This window comes from Salvia splendens, chromosome 12, assembly GCF_004379255.2.
Source record: "Salvia splendens isolate huo1 chromosome 12, SspV2, whole genome shotgun sequence".
Lineage (NCBI taxonomy): Eukaryota > Viridiplantae > Streptophyta > Magnoliopsida > Lamiales > Lamiaceae > Salvia > Salvia splendens.
This window is the reverse complement of record NC_056043.1, coordinates 22,468,833-22,486,743: the sequence shown is the minus strand read 5'-3', so window position 1 is coordinate 22,486,743 and position 17,911 is coordinate 22,468,833. Positions and strand designations below refer to the sequence as shown.

The 17,911-nt window shown below is 41.6% G+C and overlaps 2 protein-coding genes across 2 annotated transcripts; both read left to right on the top strand.

The window, feature by feature from the left end:
• Positions 1-366: 366 nt before the first annotated feature.
• On the top strand, positions 367-11,835 carry LOC121757720. Its single transcript, XM_042153221.1, has 5 exons — positions 367-1,767; positions 2,093-2,267; positions 2,799-2,913; positions 3,374-3,455; positions 11,683-11,835. The coding sequence occupies exons 1-5, from the start codon at positions 367-369 to the stop codon at positions 11,833-11,835; spliced, it is 1,926 nt and encodes a 641-aa protein (XP_042009155.1).
• Positions 11,836-12,331: 496 nt separating this feature from the next.
• On the top strand, positions 12,332-13,654 carry LOC121757719 (muscle M-line assembly protein unc-89-like). Its single transcript, XM_042153220.1, has one exon. It carries the CDS (start codon positions 12,332-12,334, stop codon positions 13,652-13,654), a length of 1,323 nt encoding a protein of 440 aa, XP_042009154.1.
• Positions 13,655-17,911: the final 4,257 nt, after the last annotated feature.

The following is a 17,911-nucleotide window of genomic DNA, read 5'->3' as shown; positions in this document are numbered from 1 at the left end:
TTGAAAAACTTGATGGAAAAAATTATGACGGATTTGAGGGATCTAAAAGAAGGCCAAACCACAATGCATGTCACTCAAGATGCTATGTTCGGGGATTTGAAGGAACTCAAGGTGAACCAAGCATCCATCCATGAAAACAAAACTTTTCTCCACGACGAGCTCAACGCTTTGAAGGCCGTGCGACTATCAAGGTCAAACACCCCTAGGAGCAATCACACACATCATGATGCCTCCGAGGGGAGTAATGGAGAGGAAGAGCCATATGGTTGGTACGATCATGGGGGGCGTGGGGGACAAGGAGGAGGACGGAATGGGAATAGGAATGGTAGGTTCGGGAACATGATGGGCGGAAGAGGGAATGGAAACATGGGGCACCATGGGTGGAATGGTAGGCATGGAAGATATAGAAACTATGAGGAGGAGATGGAGCCGCGGTATGATGATCCCACCAAGTCTATCAAGCACACATTTCCCGAGTTCCACGGCAAGTTTGATCCCGAGGCCTACTTGGAATGGGAGTCACAAATGAGCAAAATTTTCTCACTCCATAACTTTTCGGAAGGTGATAAGGTGAAGGTGGCAATAGCCGAGTTTCGTGGCAATGCGGATACATGGTGGAGTGATACGATGAGGAGGAGAAGGATGGTTAGGGGAGGGGAAGTGGGTTCGTGGGCGGAGTTGTGTGAGCTCATGAGGACTACCTTTGTACCAAAGTCCTATTTCCTCCGACTTCGAGGGGAGTTTCAAGATTTGAAGCAAGGGACGAAGAGCGTAATGGAGTACTACTATGAACTCCTATCATTGATGAGCAAGGTAGGGGTGGAGGAGCGAGAAGAGGCGACTCAAGATCGATTTATCCATGGCCTTAACATCAACTTGAAGCACAAGGTGCAAGTGGAGGCATTGAGGGGAATTTCCTTGGATGAGGTGATTGGGTTTGCCGACACTTTTGAGAGGCAAAGTAAGGAGTTGGTTTCTAGCCGGGCTAAATGGGCGTCTAGCCAAACCGGAGGGACGGGGACTAGCAAGTGGAGTGCTCCCGGCAAGAAGGTGGAAAACATGGCCAATCCAAACACCCAAGGGAGGCCGATCGCGAAGGCTTTACCGGGTACTCAACCTATTAAAGCTATAGCCCCTATGGAAGACAAGAAGGTTCAATGTTTCAAGTGCAAGGGGTATGGCCATTATGCACGCGAGTGCCCAAACCAACGGGTAATGGTTATCGGGCAAGATGGTAGCGTGTATAGTGAGGAAGATGAAGAAGATGGGGAGGGTGTGGGCACTAAAGAAGTGAGCCCGGACACCGACATAGCATTTTCTAGTGGCGAAGAAGAAGATACACCCTTAAGGGCTATGGTTGTACTCCGAATGCTCAATGTACAACCCAACCTTGAGGAGCATAAGGAGCAAAGGTGCAACATCTTTCATATGAAGTGTAAGGTGAAGTCCAAGACGTGCTTGGTCATCATAGATGGAGGGAGTTGTACAAATGTGGTGTGTGACCGGTTGGTGGCCAAGTTGGGATTGAAGGTACTTAAACACCCAAACCCCTACAAATTGCAATGGTTAGGGGACTCCGGAGAGTTGAGGGTGAAGGCTCAATGCAAAGTTCCATTGAAGATTGGAGAAGTTGAGGAAGAAATCCTATGTGATATCATTCCTATGACGGCATGTCCTGTTTTGCTAGGGAGGCCATGGGAGTTTGATAGAAGGGTCTACAAAAATGGCTTCACGAATGAGTATTTCTACATGCTCAACGGGTTGAAGGTTCGTTTGAAGCCATTGCTACCTAGTGCCGTGTTTGAGGCTAGCCAACATCTACAAAAGGAAAGAGAGAGATAGGGAAAAAAGGCTAGTAGAAGAATGTGAGCTAAAAAAGCCAAGTGAGAGTGGGGGTGGTGAGAGAAAAATAAAAGCGCCCAAAGGAGAGCACCCACAAACAAGAGGGGGAAAGGAATGTTTGATAGCTAGTAAAACCGACCTTGGGTGGGCACTAAACAATCACCTCTCCGTTCTCCTCGTGGCCCGTAAGGATTTGTGCTTAGCTACTAACCTTGACCCGTATCCTTTGATTGTCCAAAGTGTGTTGCAGGAATTTGAAGATGTATTCCCGGAGGAACTCCCAAGTGAACTCCCTCCCATGAGGGGGATCGAGCATCAAATTGACCTTTTGCCGGGATCATCACTCCCAAACCGGGCCGCATACAAGGCGAACCCCAAGGAGACACAAGAGCTACAAAGGCAAGTCGAGGAACTCCTTGCCAAAGGTCTAATTCGTGAATGTCTATCTCCTTGTGCCGTACCCGTCATTCTTGTACCTAAGAAGGACGGAAGTTGGAGGATGTGTGTAGATTGTAGGGCAATTAACAAAATCACCATCAAATATAGACACCCTATACCTAGGTTAGACGACATGTTAGAGGATCTTTGTGGCTCTATTTGTTTCTCTAAAATTGATTTGGCTAGTGGATATCACTAAATTCGCATGAAAGAGGGAGATGAATGGAAAACCGCTTTCAAAACCAAATTTGGCTTATATGAATGGCTTGTGATGCCTTTTGGTTTAACTAATGCCCCTTCTACATTCATGCGTTTGATGAATCATGTGCTTCGCCCTTTTATTGGGAAATTTGTGGTGGTATATTTTGATGATATCTTGATTTATAGTCGTAGTGTTGAAGAGCATGCTAGTCATCTTAGGAATGTGCTTGAAGTGTTGAGAATGCATACTTTATATGCCAAGTTGCCTAAATGCACTTTTTGTGATGAGGAAGTTGTGTTTCTTGGTTTTGTTGTAGGAAAGGAAGGAGTGCGGGTAGATGAGGAAAATGTGAAAGCCATTAGGGAATGGCCAACACCTAGGAATGTGAGTGAGGTTAGGTCCTTTCATGGCCTTGCTAGCTTCTATAGGAGGTTTGTTAGGGATTTTTCCACAAAAGCTTCACCCTTGAACCACCTTGTCAAAAAAAATGTTGAGTTTAAGTGGGGGGGAGGAGCAAGAGAGAGCGTTTAGTACTTTGAAAAATGACCTCACGCATGCTCCCTTACTAGCACTCCCTAATTTTGATAAAACTTTTGAACTTGAGTGTGATGCAAGTGGTGTGGGGATCGGGGGAGTTCTCATGCAAGAGGGTAAGCCCATAGCTTACTTCTCGGAAAAACTAAATCAAGCCCAATTGAACTACCCCACATACGACAAGGAGTTGTATGCTATAGTCCGTTGCCTTGAGAATTGGCAACACTACTTGATGCACAAGGAGTTTGTGATACACACGGATCATGATTCTATTAAGTTCTTAGGAGGTCAACATAAACTTGATAAAAGGCATGCTAAATGGAGTGTTTTCCTAGAGACTTTTCCCTATGTCATTAGGTACAAGAAGGGAAAGGACAATGTGGTTGCCGATGCTCTCTCTAGGAAGCCTTTTGAGACCTTACATGATGGCACTTTACTTGTAAGTGATACCGTGTGTTTGAGAAAGCGTGTGCTTACTATGTGTGCCTCCAAATATGTTGGATTTGAGTTTATTAAAGACCTTTATGAGCATGATCATGACTTTTCTTCTATTTACGGAGCTTGTGAAAAAGGTGCTTTTGATAAATACTATAAGTTGGATGGCTATCTTTTTAGAGAGAATAGGTTGTGCATACCTTCATGCTCTTTGAGAAATTTGTTGATTAAGGAGGCTCACCTAGGGGGCCTAATGGGTCATTTTGGGTTGCTTAAAACTTTTGACATACTAAGTGAGCATTTCTTTTGGCCTTGCATGAAGAAGCATGTTGAAAAGTCTTGTAGTAGTTGCTTAGAGTGTAGGCAAGCCAAGTCTAAATCTAACAATTATGGTCTTTACACCCCTTTGCCTACTCCTACACATCCTTGGGTAGACTTGTCCATGGACTTTGTTCTAGGTCTCCCAATGTCTCCTCGGAAAAATGATAGCATCTTTGTGGTGGTGGATAGGTTTTCCAAAATGGCTCACTTCATTCCATGTCGGAAGACAAGTGATGCCAAATTCATTGCTAGTTTATTTTTCAAGGAGGTTGTAAGAATCCATGGGGTCCCGAGAACTATTGTAAGTGATAGAGACGTCAAATTTTTGAGTTTCTTTTGGAAAACACTTTGGGGTAGGATGGGCACCAAACTCCTTTTCTCTACCACCGCACATCCCCAAACGGATGGTCAAACGGAAGTTGTAAACCGCTCATTGGGAACTCTTCTCTGTGCCTTGGTTTTTGAAAATAAAACTTCTTGGGAAGAATGTTTGCCTATAGCCGAATTTGCTTATAATAGGACCATACATTTCACCACCCAACAATCCCCTTTTGAGGTTGTCTATGGTTTCAATCCACTCACCCCGTTGGACTTGTCCACGACCGATTTGCCTTTGTCTTATATGGTTGATGTAGGTGGGATGGAGAAGGCCAAGTTTGTACAAGACGTGCACACTCGAGTGCAAGAACGAATCCGCAAGATGGGGGAACAAGTAGCTCAAAGGGTGAACAAATGGCGAAAGAAAATGTTGTTCAACCCCGGAGATTGGGTGTGGGTACACTTTCGGAAAATACGTTTTCCCGACAAAGCAAGATCCAAGCTTACCCCGCGAGGGGATGGCCCATTTATGGTCCTAGAGCGTGTGAACGACAATGCCTACATCATTGATCTTCCTGGTGAGTATAACGTGAGTTGTACTTTTAATGTGGCTGACTTGAGCCCGTTTGATTTTGTAGGGGACGACCCAGATTTGAGGACAAATCCTTCTCAAGAGGGAGAGGATGATACGAACGGGAAGTCCAAGGCCAGGGCTGACCCGACCACGACTCCCCTTAAGCTGCCCGGAAGGCCCGTCACGAGATCAATGAGACAAAGGCTTCGGGAAGGCGTTTCAAACTTCATTAGGAGGGGAATGGAGGAGGCAGATGGAATGCCCGGTCGGGCGAATCCACACCTCCAAAACGCCCGACCGGGCGTTTGTGCGCTGAGCATCGTCCACAGTCCAGAAAGTTTGCCCGACCGGGCGATTTTACCATCCCAGAACGCCCGACCGGGCGTTTGAAGAAGCAGCGCCGAATCCAGAAAGTTCGCCCGACCGGGCGATTTCACCTTCCCAAAACGCCCGGCCGGGCGATTCAACTTTTACAGGCATTTTTCCTTGTTTTTTAGCCCTTTTCTTGGGTTTCCAACCCTAACTATAAATATCCTCTTTGTAAGACTTTAAGGGCAGACTTTGATGAATGTTATTATGAAGACTCCTTTGAGAGCATCTCCCATGTGAGATTTCTATCCAAATTCCTACATTGTAGGTTGCTTGTTTTATGTTCATTTGACTAAATCAAGTATATGTATGCATTTATGGTTGTGTAGTCTTGAATGTGGAGCCAATGGAGTATTTGCTTTGGGTGAAAGTAGCCTAGGGTTGCCCACATCTTTTTTGTGGGAGGTCATAGGTCCTCAAAGAGGATTCCTCCTTCTTTACACTTTCTTCTCACCTTCTTTCTCTCCATCCAAAACCATTTTGAGTTTAATTTTTGGAGGCTAGGCTCTTTATCTTTACTTTATCTTTGAAAACACAAAAAAAATTAAGATCAAACACCGCTTTGGGTATTTCTTGGGCACATGGAAGGTTTCCCCTCACAAGGAACTTTATCAAAGCATGTTTTAGGGATTTTATATGCTAAAGCATGTTTTAATTCAAGTTATGAGCATGATACATGTGAAAATTGCGCGAATAGAATTTGTCTAAATAATCTGCTAAATAGATCAAATTCATGTGATCGGATATTGAACGCACGCTTTCGCTGCCAACCCCTTCATATATATGTGTGAATGTAAAGGTGAGTTATTTTCTGCAAAATCTGCAGACAAGAATCTGGCTCAAGGGAGACATATTCTCAAAATCATGAAGAGCATTGAATTAAAAGATTTCATTTGTCATTCAATTATTTTCGTTTCACGCGGGTGTCGACAGAAATTAGTATAAGGAAGGAGAGTTGCAAAAATATTAGTTTCATAACTTCTCCAACACATAGCTTTACTACACACTAAAATCCAGTTTCACATTTCTTCGACGCACACTTAGCTTTTTTCTACCAACATCCTACACACCAAAAATCCCTTTTCACCCAAAATTTTAAGCAAGTAGACAGAAAAAGTTTTCCACCTTTCTTAGCAAGTTTTCAAGCAAGCATTCTTCAAGAAGGAGAATTTCAAGCATGAGCACATTTAAATAAATCTTTATCATTCTTTTGAGGTAATGATTTCAAATCATAAGTTAAATCTTTTCAAGCATGATTTTATCAAGGACTTCATGATAACATGAATTCATATAGAACTTAGAATCACAACCAAGCATGCTCCCAAATAATCAATAAAAAGTAGGAAAAACTCCTAAAATGTTTTCTCTTTGGAAGATAAGCACCTTTGGAAATTTATAACCGAAAATCTAACCGTTCAAATATAATTTCCTTCAGTCAAAGTGAAGTTAGAAGATTTTTTACCTTCCTTTAATATTTCAGAACGATCGGACAATGTTTGAACCTCCGATCGTGTACAAAACCGACGTTGCTACTGTTGAAACGGCAGCCACTTAAAAGCTTAATAACAGAAGATCGAACAGTGAAAGTTTGATCTCCTTCTATAGGAATGATTCTTTATGAGTCATCCACCTTTGGTTAAATTTTCGTGACGATAGGATATTATTTGGACCTCCGATCGTGAAGGAAACTGAGGCTATCTCTTGTTTGGCAAAAATGAAAAGAAAGAGATAGATAGAGAGTTGGGAGAGAGAGAGAGAGAGAGAGAGAAATTCACGTGTGTGGGGTTGAGGAAGCTTTTATAATTACTTGGGCTCTCTTATTGGTTCTTTTGTTTGGGCCAAACATAGTAATTAAAGTAACAAAGCCTAAATATTTTCATGTGCCGTGGGCTAGTATAATTTAATTGGGCCAGGATAATAATTATAGCTACAATTAAGTTAGCTAATGAATCGAATGAATTAATTACTTGGGCTTAAATTCCCTTGAATTAATATTAGAGAGATCTTGCAAATTTTATTCAAGTTAAAATTCTTGAATTTACCAAGTTAATTAATCTCTTGATTAATTGATGCCAAGAACTAAATCTCCAGATTTAGTTAAAGTGAATGAGTTTATGAAAGAGGAAAGAAAATATGATGCATATTGATAAGTCGTATTCTAGGCCTTGGTTACTGGTCAGTATAATGTGCATAATTGGAATATATTCTGCAAAACAGTTGCTAAAGTGTGCAGGGAAGTGTTCTAGCTAGTACGGGAATGTTCAGAGAATTCAGGTGAAAAGGGCGTCGGGATGTTGTTATCCTGACCAGTATGCATGCCAAAAAGGCTCGAGATGGAGAAGAAGGATTGTTGGAAAGATCAGCCACAAGTAAAGGCAAAAGGGTCATTTCGCGAAGAGAGTATACCCTAAAAATCAAGGGCAAGCCTCCCTATAAAATGAAGCCACTTAGAGAGAGAAATGATCAACTTTAGGAAAAACACTCTTAGTTAGAGTAGTTCTCTCTCGGCAGATCAGTCCTTCAGCCTAGTCTTTCATATTCTCATTCCTCGCCACAACCATGGTCACCTGAAGTTCCAGAAGTCCGCCGGAGATTCGCCTTCCACCGTTCCAGCCAGTTTATTCCGTAGTCGTAGCAGTTTCATCGCCCGGAATGGTAAAACAATCTTTATTCGCTTTCTTAGTTAACCTTTACTTGTTTTCTTTCGTTGGATCTGCTGCATTTTCAGTACTTATCATCCTTTGAAGTGTTTTGTTGAGATCTAAACGTTTTATGCAATGAAGTTGTTTTTATGCATGTCTTTCTGTTCAAATCTGTTTCATTCTGCCTAGGTAGCTTAGATCTAGTTGTTGCAGTAATTTCTAAGTGTTGGAAGCATGATTTCATTTGGAGTTGTTCGATCTGTGATTTGTTAGTTCAGTGGCTGTTTAGATTTATTTTCCAGAAGTGCCTTAGTGTGAAATCCGATTTTACGTTATTTTGCCACCTTGCATGTTACCCAGTAAGCATAATTTCAGTTTCGTTAGTTTAATCTTTTGATTTGAAGTTTAGATTGTAGATCTGTTTTTGTGAAGTTGTTAATCTGCATTTCTCGTTCATGGAACCTGAGTTGTTTGATTATTGTTTAGACTTGTTGGAGAAGACAATGTCCACATCCAAATTTGGGACCACATTTACTTTTTAGTTACTTTTTGCTTTTGTCCTTTACTTTTCCTTAATTTTCAGCTGTTACTTTTCAAACCTGTAGGCCTAGTCACCTAACTACCTCTTTTTCCTCTGATATTCTGTTTAACCTTTTATAGTAAACTAGTACTTTCCATATACTTCCTGAAAACCATATTCCCCACTTTCCACGTACACAGCCGCCTGTCCAACACCTTTCCCACCTCCTAGTCAGTAGAGTACCACCTTAAATTCCAGCCTAGATAAGTCTCAACCAAAGCATGGTAGCTAACCAAACATTTCCAGAATATCACCACAATTCCCAAAACGCATTCATCTCTGTGGGATTCGACCCTTATGTCCACTATACTAGCCAGTAGAAGTGGGTTGAGGATTATTGATACCAGGTTCAGGATTAGCAGGGACTTCCATACTGATCAGTAGGATACATCCTTGCTTTAACGACACCTGCACAAACCTGTTCTCTCAAATGGCGCCGTTGCCGGGGATGAATGGCGTTATTAACTGTTATTGTGAGTGATACTTTGGCGTATATAATGTGCATAATTTTTCTCTTTTCCTTTCGTTTCAGTTTATGAGCAGCAGCTCGGCTCCTGACCATCGGGGACCGAAGATACTCCAGCGAGGGACTATACTCGTGACCACTTGTTCTGGCCTGTCAACAACTTTTTCTGACTTAGGTTCGAGTAGTGACGAGGAGCAATACACCGTAGAAGGACCAATACCGGAAGAGATACCAAGGATAAAGGGGAACCCGAGAAGGATAGCCGCTCAAGGAGAAGAAGATCCTGAGATCGGGACTCTGAACGCATATACAGAGGGAGAACCACCTCAAGCCATAGTTATGACCCCAGGGCAAACTGCCTGTGATGTGAAGCCTCATGTGATCGCAATTCTGCCTACATACTGCGGGAAGAATTACGAAGGGCCGTATGAGTTCCTTCATGAGTTTTGTAAAATTTGTAGGGCACAGAGAAGGCCAGCAGGAGCGACTGAGGATGATTATAGACAGAAGGCCTTGCCGTTCATACTGAAAGGGGAGGCTAACACCTGGTTCATGCGCCTGCCCCCCGACTCCATTGAGAGTTGGGCTGATTTCAAGTCAGTATTCCTAGGCGAGTTTTTCCCGTCATCCAAGACAAGCGCGCTGAATAAGGAAATAACTAGTGTGAAGTAAGGGTACGATGAACCTTTGAGCGATTATTGGGCGAGGTATATTAGCCTTTTAGATGTATGTCCCAATCATCGTATGGCGGACATTGAGATACATCATACCTTCTATGAGGGGATGAACATAACAACCAAGGACCTGGCCAATTCGTCGACGGGAGGAAGCTTCACGCAGCTACGGGTCAGCGAAGCGAAGAGGGTCCTAAGAAAACTACTGAGTGCGAAGAAGGAGTATGACCATTCAAGGGATGGATACAACCGAGAAAGGGTTGCAAGTGCCTCGTCTACTGACCAGGAGCATAAACTTGAACAGAAGATGGATTTGAAGATGGATGAGCTGAAGAAGTCACTCCTGAGCGCAATCGAGAAGAATACACCGCCGACTTCCCCAGTTGGGAACTACAAGGGTGCAGAACAGGGAAACCAAGAACCGAGCTATGATCAGCCAAACGCCTCGGTCATTATGGAGCAGGCTAATGCTGCCGGGTATTTTAACTCAATGGGAATTGGATCCAGGGGAGACAACGGGACGCACCATAGAGGGATCACCCAAATTTTCGATGGGGAGATGGGAACCAAAATCAAAACCAAGGTCAAGGTCAGAACCAATATAACCCCCACTCGAACCAAAACCCCAACCATGGGCCAACAAACCCGGACCACCAGTTCAACTGGTCAGAAAGGAACCAACAATCCCAAAACCAAAACCCACAATACCAAAACCCAAACCCTGTCTACATACCACCCACCAGAGAAACTTCCAAAATTACCAAAATCAGCCGAATTAAGCACCCCAACACCATCAGAACCAAAATCATTTCCAAAACCAGAACCAGAACCAATATCAGCAAGACCAGTATAACCCTCCTGGCCAGTATAACCAATACCCACCTAACCAGAACCAGCAAAACTTCCAAAATTTCCAGCCCAACCAAAGTTCCCAGTATAACCAGCACCAAGGCCCAAACCAGTCACAATATTCCAACAGGACCAGACCATCCATGGAGGACATGATGGGAGAATTGCTCGCGTCGCAGCAAGGTATCAAGGGCGAGTTGCAATCCCACAAGGAAGTAGTGCAGGGGATGCAAAATGCCCAGAAGGAACATAAAGCGAACATGGATATGATGAATAGGCAGTCGGCCCAGCTGGCCAGTTCGGTGGGTGATTTGAAAGGAAATGCAGGGAAACTCCCATCTACAGTCCATGTACCTGAAAAGGCAAACGTGAGCAAGGTCACATTGCGGTCCGGTACTGCTTATGAGGGACCCCAACCGAAGAAAACCAGTGGAGAGCCTAGTGGGACCAAGTTGCTGAAAAACGTCATCTCGGAAAAAGAGCTAAACCGACCCCTACCTCAGATACAAGATCCGTTCTTTTTGGATGAAGCGCTATTGGAAAAAGATGAAACCAAAGGCATGCTGCCCAGGGAAGACCTTCCTAAAGAAACAGAACCCATGAAAGAAGCTCCAGCCCAGAATGTGCCCAAGAAAGACTCCGGAAGGGCTGAGGAAGCACCGGTAGACGAGGCGAAAGGAAAAAACCATTCCCTTACCGTTTCGTGACTAAGAGGAAGAAAGAGAACCCAATCGATTACCTATCGATTTTTGGGAAGCTGGATGTCACCATACCATTTCTCCAAGCCGTGAAGTTACCCCCGCTTGGGAAGTTCATCAAAGAGTTCATAGTTGGGAAGGCCTAGGAGAATGGAAAAATCATGGTGGAAGGGATAGCGTCGGCGATTGTGCAGGAAAAACTACCACCCAAGAGAGTCGATCCAGGTATGTTCACTCTACCTATAATTATAGGAGATGTAAAGGTTGAGCATGCAATGTGTGATCTGGGAGCGTCTATAAATGTCATGCCATTGTCAATCTATAACCGGTTGAAATGAGTGAAGTTGACAAGCACTAGGGTATTAATCCAACTGGCTGATAGGTCATGCATAAATCCTGAGGGTGTGTTAGAAAACGTGTTGGTGAGAGTGCATGATTTTACTAATCCTGCTGACTTTTAAGTGATCAAGATGAGTGAGTCTGAAGCTAGGGAGTCTAGTGGTATATTGTTAGGGAGACCGTTTTTTAGGACAGCTAAGACAATCGTGGACATGGCTGAGGGGACGATGTGCATAGATTTCCATGGGGAGAAATTTACTTTTGATATCAATGCGGCCATGAAGAAGCCTATCGATTCTGAGAATCTATGCTATGTTGATGTAATTGACCCCCTAGTCCAAGATTTTCTTGAGACCGAATTATTGCAGGAAAAACTCCAAGCGTTGGATGTGTATGGACAGGCTGATGTAGAAGCAGTTGCACGGTGCGATCTGATCAGCAGCCATGGGTTGACTGATGAAGAGATAGAAAAAGCAATTATGAACTTTTGTCAGAAATCAGAATTTATTGGAGCCGCATGGGCTCAACTACCAGCCATACAGAGGAATTCTTAGATGGTGAATTAGAAAAAGAGGGGGATGCTGCAAAAAACCTTCTACCCGCAGACACACTTCCCCAACAAGTTGATTTAAAGAAAGCGACCAACAAACAAGCCTCGGTGAGACCCTTTTCAAACCTCCGAGATGAAACCCCAGAAATACAACCGCCGACTGAAGAGCGGCCGCCAAACCCACAACCGCAACCACAAGAGCCGATTCCTCAGGCTCTGGCGATGATTCCCTTGAACGAACTGGCGGAGTTCCTCAGGAAGCAGGACCCAAATAAAGATTGGGCGGCTGTGTTGGCGGGTTTTAGCCAAATCGGAGGCGGATCAAGCATGACCGGAGGAACCCCGATAGTACCTACCCCAGAAACAAATGTTCAACCCACAGTGCACCCACCGATTCCATTCCAACTTCCTCAACAATCCCACCAGAAAAGAAATCTCCCTTGACGACCGCACCATCAGAATCCTCAAAACCCTCCCCGACTTGCCAACAAATCGAACCAATGGATGTTGACCCTCTTTCTGCCTATTATGACTCTGACCTAGGGGAAGGCGAATGGAAAGCAAGCGAGGAGCAAAAGAGCCGGGAGGAAGAAGATGAATCGGAGAGAACACCGGTAGCGAAACTCGTTCCCCAAGAAATGGAAAGGGAGGGGATAGATCTGAACGAAACGGCTAGAAAGAAAGTCCTTATGACTGATGAGAAGTTTGAGGAGCTTTTGAACGAGGTAACTAGGATGGAAGATGGCACTGCCAAGATGGCTGAGGGTCTGGACCTCGCATCGGAGGCAATAGGAGAGAGTGAAGAAGCTGGTACAAGGAACGGCCCAGAAGGCCTAGCCCACCAACCAGTAGACAAGGTGGAAGAGAAACAGACCGAAGAGGAAGAGCTGAAGTCGGTGACTCCCCAGCCAGAAGTATGGGAGAGTGATACACAAATCGAGGAGAAGGATACCGAGGTACAACCAGCGGAACCAGAGCAGGTGGTACCACCAGTATTGAAACCGAAAGTAGTTAAAAGAAAATTGGTGTTGAAAGGTGATCCAAAGGCAGAACGGCTGAAGCCAAAGAGAATATCGCAAAGATGCCTCGGGAAATGGACATCCAGCAAGGCAGGAGCAAACACGGCAGCAAATGCATTGGAAATCTCTAGTGAAGAAGACAGGGCTACTCCTACAAAACCTGGGGATGAATCCTTGTCGGCTACCAACTTGAAAGATGCCTCGACAGCAACCGAGGTGGTCTCACCCACGCCGAGTGACCAGAGAGAAGAAACTGACACGATGGCTGAGGGTCTGGACCTTGCATCGGAGTCAGTAGGTCACCCAGAGCCAGGAGATGACAGTACCCATATCCGCTTGGAGACCCAGTCTACTGCCCAGAAGGAGCCTTCAACACCAACAGATGAGAGACCGGAGGAAAATGAAGACGGAGATGAGGACAGATACCGCAAGGAGAGGAAAAGGAAGGGGAAAGCCCCTGTTAAGAAGAAACCAAGCAGCAAGAAGCAACGCACGGTCAACACCGGCATCGCCATCACAGAGTCAGATCAGAGAGCCCCACCGCGCCGAAAGGAGCCGAGTGACAGTGAGTATACCGCAAGTGAAGAATCGGGGTCAGAAAGCGACGTCTCCCTAGAGGACGAGGAGTATGGCGAGAAGCAGCTCCCACACAACCATCGAGAGTTGATGCATCCTCCCGTGGAAAGATTGAAGTACCGACGTTGGAAGGTGGAGCTCACTGACGAGCTAATAGAAGACATGAAGCATTTCAGCACTAAAAAGCTTCAGGATGCGTTTGATGACAAGGACGATGGCACCAAGTAGATTAAGAGTGGGAAGGTACTCTTTTTCCCAGCACTTGATGAATTGAATTCCCATGAGCCTCTCTTGGTGCATTTGCATGCGTTGGGTTTTGATTGGCTGTTGGAGAATGGGGATCCGAGTATACCTATAAGGCTGGCAAATGAGTTTTTCACTACCTTTAGATTCAAGGTCACTACGGATCTGGATGAAGAGTCCATAACCTTTAGGGTATTCGGAAGAGAGGTGAGCATGAGCTTGATTGAGTGGACGGTCAGATTGGGAATGTGTAGTTTAGGAGAGGCCATAGGGCCAGAATGGAGAAGTAGGGAGAGGGGAATTCCCCGGAGGCACATCGAATTTGAGCCCCGAAAGCCTGGGAGGAACTTACTCACCCTGACGCATGGCAGTTCCAGTCCACGATTTCCCGCTCCATCCACTTCAACAACCTGATTTTGCGTCTGGTACAGCTTTACCTGGATTTTAATTTGTTGGGGCAATCAAATTCCACCGTCCGAACTTCAATGACAGAACTGTACCTCCTTTGGTGTGCTAATCACGGGAGGACAGTGCACCTGGGCTTCTGGACCGCGTACCAGTGTCACCTCATCGCCACCCACCCAGCGAGGAACCTCTCCCTCTGCCATATATTGGAAGTTTTTGTCAGGAACAATTTAATAGTTTCCTAAAATTTATATATCTAAGATCCTAATAGGTTGTATATATATTCTAATAGGTTGTTTTTGTTGGTTATCTTTTCTTGTGTTTCTCTACCAAATATATATGTATTTGAAAATACTCCATCAGTCCTTATAAATATAAAATATTTGATTTCTGACCCAAGATTTTATATAGTGTTGTTTTATAAATTAATAAAGACAGAGTAAAATAAGAGATAGAAAAAAAGTAGAGATTGTGTTGTTTGCATTTTAGGAAATGTTCCATTTTTGTTGAGATAATCCAAAAAGAAAAATGTTTTATTTTTAATGGAACAGAGGAAGCAGTATCAGTGACGGAACTAGAAAATTACATAAGCCGGTGCTGAAGTTAAAGAAAGTAATGGTAGTAAAAATGATGAACTTTGGTTAAATTCAGTTATATGTCTCGTAATTTTGATTATTAATCATATAAACTATGAATTTGAATATTTATCTCAATTTTTTCACGAAGATTTTAGTAAAATTATACGTACTATCTAAGGTGCATTCGAAGAATTCAATGAGGACAAAACCGCCACTGAATTTTACTACCTCCGTCCCTGAAAGTTTGTCCCATTTTTCCATTTCCATCCGTCCTCCAAAGTTTGTCTCATTTCACTTTTTACCATTTTTTAGTGGACCACATATTCCACTAACTCATTTCTACTCACATTTTATTATAAAACTAATATATAAAAGCAGAACCCACAATCTACTAATTTTTTCAACTCACTTTCCATTACATTTCTTAAAACTCTTGTCGGGTCAAAGTGGGACAATATTTGGGGGATGGAGGTAGTATCATTTTTCGTACTGCGCTTAACAAATAACTCCACTGCATAATCAATTTGAAACAGGTATGCGTCAAATTAACACCATACAAATAGAAAATCATAATTTATGATCATTGAAAATTGAGAAAATGTTGAATTTAGTTTATTGCTAATTTTAAAATTATGAGACACGAATATTTGACCAAAATTCGTAACTTTTTCGACAAGTCCCAAAAAAATAATAATATTAAAATATAAATTTTATTAATTTGACTATTCTATTTGTTAACTTCATAAAATTTATTTTCTTCTAAATAGTAATTTTAATTATTCATTTCCGTTAACATTTTAAACTTATTTAAATTCAATTTGAAAAACGAGGTTCACCTTATTTTAGTATACGTTAATATTAAACACGTCACTTCTTGGGAAACTTACTCCAACCATTTAGTACTCCACCTTTAAAATTTAACCTTTTAATATAAAATTATTATTTTTAAAATTTTATGACGCCGTCTTCTTCCTCTTAAAATGCCCATTTGTTTTGGCTATTTTGCCTGCAACAATCGATTCCCAAATTTAAGGTCTTTTCCTATTATTCAAAAATCGGTGATTTGTCTCCATATTATATAAAAAAACGGCGATTTAGTCTTGAATGGCAGTGGTAATCGTTAATAGTTTCAGATTATTATAAAAAATTTCATAAAAATTAGAAGTAGAAAAATAAAACTTCGAAGCCCCATCGCCTCTTTAAACCAGCCCTGTTGACAAAATCACTAACAGAGTTTATAAATAGCTACAACATTACATACAAATATTATTAAGATCAATAATATAATGCAATATAGAAGGAGCAAATCCTCTTTGCTCTCCAAATATCACCTGTTGCCTCACGTAAGATTCTACTTTTATTATAGTAGGAGAAATCATTATAGATGATCAAATTCATTTTTGCCCCTCCAATTATCATCTCTGGTGGCATGACTCTACTTTACTCATTATTATAGTAGAACAACTTTCCATTTTCTGCAATAACGATCATTCTATTGTATTAGAAATTATCAAATTCATAAATGCATATACCCCATTAATCAAGATCGAGCTAGAAAGATTTAAACACACACATAACCCACAAAGATATATGATCGCAGAAGGAAATCATAAAATATTCACCACTACGAATAATCTCGAAGCTTCCTCGGGTGTATGATTTTTAATTACACTGCCTTCTGTTACACCAAGAAAAAACATAAATCGATAAAAGTGTAATATTATATAATACCAAAAATGTTTGAAGTAATAAAAAAATTTGGGGACACACCTTGCTCGTTTCTTTTCTGCCACATTTTTTCTCTTCCATGTTGCCTAAAAACTATTGTTACACATACACTCACTTCATCCTGATTAATTATGGCCAACAATAATATTTAACCAAAAATGGAGAAAATTTTGTTTCTTTAGTATCTAATTCAGTGCTGAAAAGAATGATTTTAATTTTAAGTATCGAAAACAATCAGAGAATCGATAACACAACTATGAACAACTTCAATTGACAACCCTAAAACACGGTATTTTAGGTTCTTCAATAAAATTATTCTTCCCAACATTGCATGGAATGCTTCAAAAATGTGTTTTTGGATTTCTTATGTCGGAGTTTTGAGCTCAAGCTTACTTGCTGATCGGTAACTTCGAGTTCAAAGACAAACATCATTTACTATATTTCAAGATTTTGACGAGCTTAATACAATGGCAACTTTTGAAATGTTGATTTAAATTGACAATTCATATTTTCATTTACAAAATATATTTTCTCAAAAAAGTTACTACATTCATTCAACGAAGATTATCACTTTCCTTTTTAGTTGATCACATCTAAGATGACCAATTCCTCAAAATAGAAACATCTTTATAATAGTAATTTACTTTATTCTGTTACTTCATCTTTTCTTCATCTAACACACAAAATAATATTACATAATCCATGCCGCTCAAAGAAGGAGTAATCTTCCGTAGGACAGAGGGAGGCACAATTACATATTACTCCCTCCGCCTCATAGTAGATGGCACACTTGGAGATTGACACAGGATTTTAGGTGATGTAGTTTTGTAGGTTAGGTAGAGAGAGAAAATAGTATATTTATATTAATGTGAGAGGGAGTTTTTTCCCAAAAAAAAAAAGAAATGTGGCATCTTTTGTGGGACAAACTAAAAAGGAAAGTTTGATATTTTTTTAGAAATAGATAAATTGCATTTAGGTCATCATATATATCGAAATGTGTAGCATACTACAATGAAGAGCAATATACATGTCAACATAAATAGATGAAATTACATTTTTTTTTCAAACATTTGCAATTGAAAGTTCATTAGAATACTAATAAAATTACTTTTAGTTTGATAGGAGTATATGATAAATAAAAGAATAATTTAAATAAAAAAAGTTAAACAAAATTTAAATTTTTTGAGATAAAAATTGTGTGACAAACTAAAAAGAAAAATGTGACATCTACTTTGGGACGAAATAAATACTCCTTCTGTCCCATTGAAGATGACCTACTTTCCTTTTTGGATTGTCTCAATCAAGATGACTCATTGCTAAAATTGGAAATACTTTTATCTCTACTTTATTCCCTCTCTTATTTTACTCTCTTAACATACAAAATAAAGTTGCATAAAATCCCGTGTCACCCCAGGAATGGGTCATCTTCCTTGAGACGGTGGGAGTATATGTAAAAATCATGGATTAAATATGCCCGGTCAATGGATTTTGACCAAATAATAAATGTGACGAGACATTTAATTTTGTGAAA